Source organism: Lutra lutra, chromosome 5 (genome assembly GCF_902655055.1).
Source record: "Lutra lutra chromosome 5, mLutLut1.2, whole genome shotgun sequence".
Taxonomy (NCBI): Eukaryota; Metazoa; Chordata; class Mammalia; order Carnivora; family Mustelidae; genus Lutra; species Lutra lutra.
The window spans coordinates 162,726,878-162,736,541 of record NC_062282.1 but is presented as its reverse complement, the minus strand read 5'-3'; the positions used below and the strand labels follow the sequence as shown (position 1 = coordinate 162,736,541).

General features: G+C 61.4%; 1 protein-coding gene across 1 annotated transcript; it reads right to left on the bottom strand.

Moving 5' to 3' along the window:
* Nucleotides 1-2,500: 2,500 nt before the first annotated feature.
* Nucleotides 2,501-9,649, bottom strand: TRIM11 (tripartite motif containing 11). Its single transcript, XM_047730644.1, has 6 exons — nt 9,080-9,649; nt 7,765-7,860; nt 7,327-7,557; nt 4,330-4,352; nt 4,140-4,240; nt 2,501-3,791 (listed from the first exon to the last, which is right to left on the bottom strand). Exons 1-6 carry the CDS (start codon nt 9,485-9,487, stop codon nt 3,244-3,246), a joined length of 1,407 nt encoding a protein of 468 aa, XP_047586600.1. The 5' UTR covers nt 9,488-9,649; the 3' UTR covers nt 2,501-3,243.
* Nucleotides 9,650-9,664: the final 15 nt, after the last annotated feature.

Below are 9,664 nucleotides of genomic sequence, written 5' to 3'. Positions count from 1 at the left end.
TCTTTATCTCCGTTTCTTAAAGTTGATTTCAGGTTTTTCCTGTGTTCCAACGCAGACATTTGAGCCTATATATTTCCCTTTATGCTGATTTGCCCGTATCCCATTACTACTGGGATATGCACCTGAAACATCTGGATTCTAGGGCGTGAAAGTTAGGCGGCGGTACCGGGGTCGTCGGGAGAGGGTGTGGCTACGCAGGGTAGGGTCAGTGCGGAGGTGCAAGGAGCGGACTCAGGCGGGCGCGCTAGCCAAGGGGACGTGGGGGGGTCAGGGCGTGGGGAGCACGGAGGGATGTGGGAGAGGCGCGGTTCCGAGGCAGGGAGTGGAGGGACGCGAGGACAGGAGCATCTCGGAGGGACCTAGGAGGCGTCCAGAGCTACGGAGGATGCGGGCGGTGCAGGGGGAGGTGATGGGGGTGGTGGAGCCTGGGCTGCGTGGGGCACTAACGCCGGAGGCAGGGGTGGTGGGCGGGGAGGTGGCTCGCGGCGCAGGTGCGAGCGGGCTATCCTTCCCCGGACCTGGTCCTGCGGACTTTGGGGGAAGGTGGTGCATTAATGCGGGCGCGGCAGGGGCGGCTGAGGCCCGGGCGCGGGCGGGCTCCACGCCGGGAGTGATTCCACCAACGTGTGCGGAGTCACCCAGTGTAGGCGCGCAGCTGGTCAGGTGCGACCGGACCTCAGGCGGTGCTCGCGGGGACTCCGCCCTGCTTTCCCGAGGCCTGGCCTGGGGTGAAGCGGTACATCTCTCTCCGCCCTGCTCCGCTGTCGGATTAGACGCAGTAAGGTGACTCCAGGTGAGGGAACAGGACTTTTGTCTGTAAACACCGCCTTGTGGTTGCTCTACTGACCAGTGGGGAAGGGGCTGCAGCGGGTCTGGCTGTACGTTTTGATTTTGCCGTACTTCCTGATGCCCTAAGATTAGGCGAGAGTAGGCGCCTGGTCCCGAATATCGTCTTCTTTCCACTAATCCCGACGCGGAAGGCCTACTTCTCTTGTTGCCCTGCTTTCTCTCTCATCTCCCCATCTGAGACAGAGCCCTCGGGAAGTGGGTAGCAGTGGGTAGCGAGAAGCAAGGCTTTGCGGCACTTCAGGAAGTGGTGAGCTGTATGTAGGGTTATTTTTGAAACCCTCTAGATCGCTGGGCACATCCCACGGATCCTGGCTCCGCACTTAGGTCCTTGCTTTATCCATCCCCCGGACCCACACCTCCCAGGGTAGACATCTCTGAGGGGTCATCACCCACCCCTCATGGGGGGGGGGTGTTAGTTTCCCAGGCAGGAGCGTGCATGCTCCTGGGGTCTGTCCACCATCAACAACAGTGGAGGGCACCCCTGGGTCCTGGAGTCGAGCGGGTAGAACACATGGGAAGAGCCAACGTGGGAATTTAGGGTGCATGGCTGTGAATATGCGTCCCTGAAGCTTATACTGGTTCTCCCTGCTGAAGGGTGGCAGGACACACCCGCTGAAAGTAGCCTGCCTGGGCAGGATTATTATTTCCAGCTGGAGGCAGGGGAGAAGCAGGTGTCCCTCCTCTACCTCCCTAACAACAGGACAAAGATTCGGGTGTCCCTGTCCTCTTCCTCCATGCCAGGGAGGACTACTGGCCACAGTAGAGAACTGTGTCCATTGGCCTGGACACCGCACTGGGGGAATCTACAGGATCCTATGAACTGGCCTTCCTCTACCACGGTCTACCTCCATGTGGCTGTGGCCTTAAAGCCTAACGCCAGCCCCCGTGTCCCGAGATGCGTCCATAGCATCCTGTTGAACACACGAAGCTGCGTCCCAAGCTGCTGCTCCGAGTTCCTCCCTACCCCCCATACGTAAACTATGGGGGTCGGGACCTCATGTTTCTACTGATCTTGTATTATGGGGCTCTCAGTGAAGGCCTCAGGAGGGTGGAGAGTTCCCAGACTTGCACTGGCGCCCAGTGTGTCCTCAAGCTGTGGCCAGAGGGCAGAGGGTCTGTCCTGGTGTCCTGCACGTGCCTGTGCGTGCTCCTACCCATGAAGGTGTCCCACCAGCTGGGTTTCCGGTGGCCATTGTGCAAGCCCCAAACGCTAATGGCCCGATCTTGCTCCTGGGGAAAACAGCCAGTATTGCCCAGATCTGGGAAGCAAGGCAGAGGGAAGGCGCTCCAGGGGGGTGGGCAGCACCGCCAGAACCCAGCTCCAGGGGGGTGGGGGAACGCACTGGGCCTTGTAGCTGGAAGGAACCGCTGAAGGCAGCACAGGGTGTGTACATACAGAACTGCGAAACCCCGGAATGGGACAGAGATCACGGAACCAAGTACTTGGTAAAGTACCTAGTTACTGAACAGTGGCCCATGCAGAGTAATTTTCTGGCTTTCTGAAAAAAACAAGGAAACAATTCCCCAGGACTGTGTGAAAGGAACATGCAGAAGAGCGCCCCTGACCTTGCCCTTGGGGGTCCTGCCTCTCTGTCCCCGCAGCCTTCCCTGCCCCTGCATTTCCTCCCCTCCTCCAGTGGCAGACAGTGCATTACAGACAACCTCCGTTTATTTCCAAGAACAGTCCCGACAATAAATAAATCTCAGAGTACAAAGAAGCAGAGGCACACCTTTAGGAAGGGTGACAAAACGTGAAGCAAATCCCAGACTCTAACGAGGTGTGTATGGTGGGGGCTCTCTGAGGCCTCACTTGTCCCCAGGCAGAGCAAGAGGGACAGGGTCCAGGTGTGCTGAGTTCTGGGACGGGAGGCTCCCTGGCCAGTGAGGAGAGAATGTGAGGGCGACTCAAACTGGTGTGTGTGTGTTCTCTGCGTGGCTCAGAGAGGAACCGGGGGCTTCAGTGCCTGCTCACCCTGGGTGTCCACATACTAGCCCTAGCCGAACCTCTGTGATGGGGCCCAAAGCCCCCGAGGGGCATGTGTTGGGAGGAGATGGTGCTTGGGTGTCCTGCTCTCTGTATTCTCGGGCCTGTTTGCCAATCACCCAAGCCCACCCCGCCCCCGCTTCTCCAGGAGAACTGCACACAGGTGCGAGGGCTTGGAGCTGCCTCTGGCAGCCGCTTTCTGGAGGAGCAGCTCCAGGGCTGTGGGAGTGGGGTGGGGGCACAAAGCTCAGACCTCACGCTGGGAGTGGGGGCGTCCTCCTACACGCACACAAGGGGACACACCTCTGGGAGCGAGTGTGCATCCGCGTATGTGGTCCGCGCAGAGTGCTCCCCCACCTCAGAAGACAGCAGGAGCCATCCAGGTTCCCAGCGGCAGCAGGGAGGCCACCTCACTGCGGAGCCAGGGAGTCCCCAGGCCCGCCTTTTGGCCTGCAGATGGTCATGGGGGTCGGGCTGCTGGACAGAGGCGAGAAAAGGGCCCGCAGGGTCCCCGAGAAGGGGGTCTCAGGGAAGGCATACAAGAGGGAGCCGTCGGTGGCGCTGTAGAAGGACAGGTGTCCGGCCTCATAGTCCAGGAAGATGCCCACGCGCCGTGGCGGGTCCCGCAGGGGAGCGAAGGCCCGCTCTGACGAGTTATAGTAGCTGCCCAGGAACACCAGGATCCAAAAGCCGTTGCCCGAGAACAGCTCGCCCTTCTCTTTGCGGTTGGCGTTCTCCCTGCAGACCCCTAGCGCCCAGCTGGCCCGCTCCCCCACTTCCACCTCCCAGTAGTGGCGGCCGGAGGTGAGGGGCTCCCGGCCCAGCACGCAGGGCCCGGGGTCGAACCGCTCAGGACTGTCGGGCAGCACCTGCCGCAGGTCCCCCCGGCGCACACTCCTTCTGTCTTCTGACAGGACCAATTCGGGGTTGGCGGTGTCAGGGTCCAGGGTCACGTCCCCTGCAGGGCGAGCAGACGTCCCCTGTGAGCTGGCATCCTCTCTGAAAATATCCCCTAATGGCCTGTCCCTGCCATGTCTCCGCCACTCGGAAGGTTCTGGAAAACAGTCCATGCCCCCTGGCGATGCTTGCTACCTTAGAGCTAAATGCTTCCTACAACTACCTCCCCACATCTTGTGGTACCTGGAGGCAGGCAGCAGGGCGCAGGTCTGGGGTCCACGCAGGTGCCCCAGCACTAGTTGAACCCCCCTTGGGGGGGGTGTCTCACCTCTGCACTTTCTGCCTAACAGCCCCCCACCCTGGGTTTCCCTGAAGCCGGAGCCTGGGCTCGCTCCGATTACAGACCCACCTCGGAATCTGCGCAGGGCGTCCACCAGCCCCGGAACCCTGCACACTGTCCTCATCTCCATCGGCACCAGCTCCGGTGGCTGCAGCTTCACATCCTGGACCCTGCAGGGGCAGTGTGGGCATCACCCTGAGGGTGGCCCCCCTTGCACCCCACCCACCCACCTGCCCTGGGGAGAGGCCGCAGCTCCTACCTTCGCAGGGTGTCCCTGATGTCCTGTGGGAGAGACACACGCAGGGTCAGTGCCTGGCCCTGAAACCAGGATGTGGGGGCCTCCCCACATCCTGGCCACCAGTGCCCCCAGAACCTCGCTCTGCCCAACACACATGATCAGAACCCACCCCTGGGCTGCCCCCCAGTGCAGCTCAGACAAGGAGACCCTGGAAAGACTCTGGACACATCCAGACCTGCAGACCCAGCCTCATTCCCTCATCACCTGGAGGATGAAGGGCGTTGGCTATGGGCTCACCCGCCCAGAGTCCCCAGCACCCCTGCAGGGTGGTACAGGTGGGCGGGGCTCTGGGCCCCCAGCAGGGAGCCATGCCTGTGCTGACCTGGGGCTTCCTACCTCCCAGGGCTCACAGGTACTTGGCTGGCTGTCTGGGGTCTGCGGCCTCACCTGGTCCCACGCACCTGCCCACCTGCCCTCCCGGAGGCCCCCAACTCACACCCACCTTCCAGGTGAGGCCTCTCCACTTGGATGCCCCGCTCTCCCATAGGACACAAACAAGCATCTCCCTCAGCATCACGGACTGATCATGTCCCTTGAATCTAAGTGCCGGCGACCCAACCCCCAGGACCTCAGAATGGGGCTGTGGTTGGAGATGGGGTCTTTACAGAGGTGGCTAAGGTTTAAGGAGGTCACCAGGGTTGGCCTGGATCCTGCAGTCCTTCTCAGAAGAGGACATGGAGCAGACATACACACAGGCAGCCAAGGGCGTGAGGACACCAGGAGGGGAGACCTCTCCAGAAAAATTAGCTCCACCCAGGCCTGATCTGGGACTTCCAGACTCTAGGACCAGGAGACAACACCTGTGTGTTGTTTAAACCCCAAAGCCTGTGCTATTTGTTATGCAGCCCAAGCTGACTAGGACATCCAATTACTTAAAACACTAGCTGCTGGGGTGCCTGGGTGGCTCAGTGGGTTAAAGCCTCTGCCTTTGGCTCAGGTCATAATCCCAGGGTCCTGGAATCGAGCCCCGCATTGGGCTCTCTGCTCAGCAGGGAGCCTGCTTCGTCCTCTCTCTCTGCCTGCCTCTCTGCCTACTTGTGATCTCTGTCAAATAAATAAATAAAATCTTAAAAAAAAAAAAACACAATAGCTGCTGATGGGAAGTCCTTGGACTTTGTAGAACAACCCCTGAGAAGGGCTGGGACCTGGCTGGTCCACACGGTCAATCACAGGCAGCTCACCCATGGTGATTCCAACCACATGCCCACTATCAGGCCAGACCTGGGGATGCAGAGGTAAGACGGGGTCCTACAGAGGGCTTCCCTTGAGGAGGGGGATCTGCACACACATGACCGATGGCCTGTGTGTGGGCTGGTTGGCGGGAGGGTAGGACAAGACAATGGCAGGCCTCAAAGGAAAAAGGAAACTGCAGGCTTCTAAAGATACAGTGAGAGGGCCAGTGCAGGCCTGGAAGAGACACGTGCAAAGGGCCCAGGGCACAAGGAGCTTGGTGCGGGCAGTAGGCAAAGCAGAAACAGCCTGTTCTTGGTAGTTATGCAGTGTGGGTGGCCCACCCCAGGGCACTGAAAAGTGACAGTCCAGACCCACTCAGGAACAGTGTGTGTGGATACATTGCACAAGACCCTCTGTGATGTGGGGGTCATGCAGGGGTCCGGACCTTAGGGAAAGAGCTTGGCCTCCATGTACCCTACCCAGCCCCTTTGGGAGACACATGTTTCTTTAGGAAAAGGCTCTCCACCTACACAGGGTGGCTATAGGGCAAACCTGGAAGGGAAGCTGGGATGCAGGCGTGTGGCTGCCTGGAAGTCACCCAAACCTGCACTTCCTCTGTCTGAGGGCACACCCCCCTGCTTGCCTCAGGTACCAGATGCCTAGCCACTCCCTGGGGCGGGCCTCCACCTAACACAGGCCAGATGCTTATGGGTACACCTGACCTTCCTTATTCCCACCAGTAAACAGGGGGCTGCCCAGGGCTGCTCTCCTGCCCTTCTATGCAGCAGACCTCACCTCTACCCCCAGCACAGGCAAGGGGAGCCCTGGGGCTGGGGGAGGAGGGGAGGAGGGAAGGGTCTCCCTCACCACCCAGGCAGAGACCCAGGGCAAGGTGCTGTGAGCAGATGGGAGCAGTGAGGGGCAGTGGGGGCAGAAATGGTCACTGTTAATACAAAATCCAGGAGGGCAGCCGGCCAGCCGAGACCACCCACGCACTGGGACATCTCAGGGAAGACCCCCAAGTCCCGCTTCATGCAGCCCTGGGATTCTCATCTCTCCTGCGGGGCCAACCTCTCCTCTTTCCAGAACCTCCAGTTCTCTGGCTTCTCCAGCAGCATGCACTTCTCCTGACTATCTCGATTGGCCACCCAGTCCCCACCTCACTGACCACAGCCTACTCTGTCCACCCCCCTCACTCCCTGCCAGACTCTTGCCTGGGGTTCTTCCTCTTTCCTAGACTGGAATCCACTGGAGGCCTCGGCAGTGGGGTGAAGGACCAAGTTCAAACCCCAGGAGAGCAGCCAGGAGCCTCTGCCTGATCCCTGAAGATCCTGTAGGCTCTGGGACTTCCACCCTGTGGGAGGTGCCCTGGGCTGCACAGCAGCCTCACTCCCACCCAGGGCCAAGAGTCAGGAGCCACGAGGAGCCTCCGGAGGACATGGAGCCGATACAGGACTCCCATGGGACACCTGCTGGTCTTTCTTCTCCATATACTGGGCCTTTGGAGCCAGCCTGGTGACCCACGGACCCTGGATGCCACCAAGCAGTGGCCTGGTCAGAGCGCAAACAGACTCCAGGACAGGCAGCCTTTGCTGGTAGAGTTCAGGGTCGGTACCCACTCCCTGAGACCCGCAAGCACACCTGCAGAGGCACACCTGGGATCCCTGCCCTAGCTCCCCTGCCCCAGCTTGCCTAGGTGGGCGAGCCTGGACTGCCGGGGCTGCACCAGGATCCTGCCTCACCCGGAGCCCCCACAGGCCCACCCCAGAGTGCAGAGCGGCTCACCTGCAACAGCCCCAGCGCTGGCAGCTGGCAGCGCCCCTCCAGCTCGGCAATGAGCTCGGCCAGCCGGGCGCTCTGCTGGCCCAGGCGGGCAGCGCTGTCCCGGAGCGGGGGCAGCACCTCGAGCTCCTCCTCCTCGAGCCTCTGCAGCAGGCGCTGCTCCTCCTCAGCAAGCAGCCGACGCAGCCGCTCGAACTCCGTCAGCACATTCTGCCGCTGGCTGTCCACCATCTTCTGCAGGGGTGGGGGGAGACTGGAGGGCTCAGGTCCTGTCCCGCCCCTACCCCAGGCCCTGCCCCGCCCCCAACGGGGGTTCCCTGCAGGGTGTAGAACCCTGATCCCTCTGCGGGAGCAGCATGAGGTCCGGACCGCTGTGTCCCTCCGCAGGGGCTCAGGGGCCGGCCACTCCCCACCCGCGACCTCAGGCACTGGGCCACCTGCCTGCCACAAGGCACAGGTCTCCTCAGCCTGGGCCTGGAACAGCAGTGCGTCCTCCATTTGCTTCCGCAGGTGCTCCAGGGACTTCTCCAGCTTCCCCTGCGGGACAGTGAGACAAGAGTGATCTCTGCGGTGTGGGCCTGGGCCCTATTCCAGCCAACGGTCAAACGTGGCTGAGGCGGATCAGCTGGCAGGGATCGCAGTCCTGGGCATGACACGCAGACAACCTCACAGGAGATGGCGAGGGCGACAGCCCAGAACCCCAGGCCCCTTGCCTGTATTTCGTCTCCTAACCTCCCCCGAATCCTGACCCCCATACTTCTCCAGGCCTGCCCTGGGCTCTCAGGAGGGTCCTGGCCTGCGCAGCTCCATCTGGACTTCTAGCTGGACCCAGGCCTGAGAGGTGGTGCTTTGGGGAGTCAGCACCCCAGGGCATGCGAATGCCAGGCACAGCCCTAGGTAGGGGGAGGGGCAGGTAAAGAGTCCCTTTGGTATCCCAAGGACAAAGACCAGCTAGGCACCAGTGGAGTGAAGGGGGTCAGAATGTGCCTCCCCAGAGTAGGCCACTTGCACACCAGGATTATTTGGAACTGAAGCAAGTGGGGAACAGCAGACACAGGAAGGGCCCTCTGCCCTCCTCCTTTCTGCCTCTCCCTATCTGTACCAGAAAGGGGGAGAGCACTCAGCAAAGACTACTCTTCCTCGCAGATGAGTCTGACTGAACAGACTTTCGTACTGAAACAACCCTGATTTTCCATCAGTTTCCAACCCCTTCCATATTCCCTACTTCTCTCTGGCCAAGGAAGCCCAAATCTCATTTTTGTCTAGGTGCTTCTCCCCAGTTTATCATTCGATGTTAAAATGCAACATAAACTCAGTCTAACTGCGTTTTTCACTTCTCTGCGAAGCCCCTTGTACCACATGAGATTTTAAAAAGACTAGTAAACTATGCATTTTTTCACTCGTTACTCTGCCTTTGTTAATTTGCACGCCTCATACACGAACCTAAGAAGTTAGAGAAAAAGGTTAGGGGTAAGTGCAGCCCCAAGGAGCTGTTTCAGGCCAGCTGCGAGGAACTTTCTCCCGCGCTAAGCGCCATCCCGGCCAATGGTCAGTCCCACCTGCCCGGTCCCCTGCAGACTCCCACCATGGTAAGTCACAGCAGGACCTGCCCCTCCCAGAGAGCACGCCTCTCCCTGATCTCCAGGCTGGTGCCCCACGGGAGGGTGCGGGTTTGGGACTGGCTGCACGCAGCTGGGAGCGAGGGCCCCGCATCCCCCACCCCAGCCCGGGCCCCCGGCCAGGCCCGGCCCTGCACCTTGAGGTCTTCCGCCGCGTCCTGCAGCGGGCGCACGCGGTGCGTCCAGTGCTCCCCCGAGCGCTCGCAAGCCGCACACAGTAGGCGCAGCTCGTCGCCGCAGAAGGCAGCCAGCGGCTCGCGGTGCGCGGCGCACACACCCTGCGGGACGGGCGACGGCGGGTGCAGGCGCCGCGCCATCTCGGCCATCTTGGCGAGCGGGCGGTTGGGCCGCAGGTTCCTCTGCGGGGACAGCTCGCGGCACTCGGGGCAGGCGTACGGGCCCTCGGGCTGGCCCCAGCAGCGCCGGATGCACTCGCGGCAGAAGTTGTGGCCGCAGTCGGTCATCACCGGGTCCGTGAAGTAGTCAAGGCAGATGGCGCAGGTGGCCTCCTCCTGGAGGTTGGTGGACAGGTCGGGGGCGGCCATGGCGCCGCTGGGGCGGAGGAAGGCGGCGCTATCGGTCGTGGGCCTCCGCGGCGGGTCTGGACAGCGCGCGGGGCCGCGGGGGCTCCGGGGACACGGGCGCGGGGCTCCGGGGGAGCGGGGCACAAGGATCCGGGAACGCGGGGCTCACGGCTCCCCTACGCGGACAGGAAGAGGAGC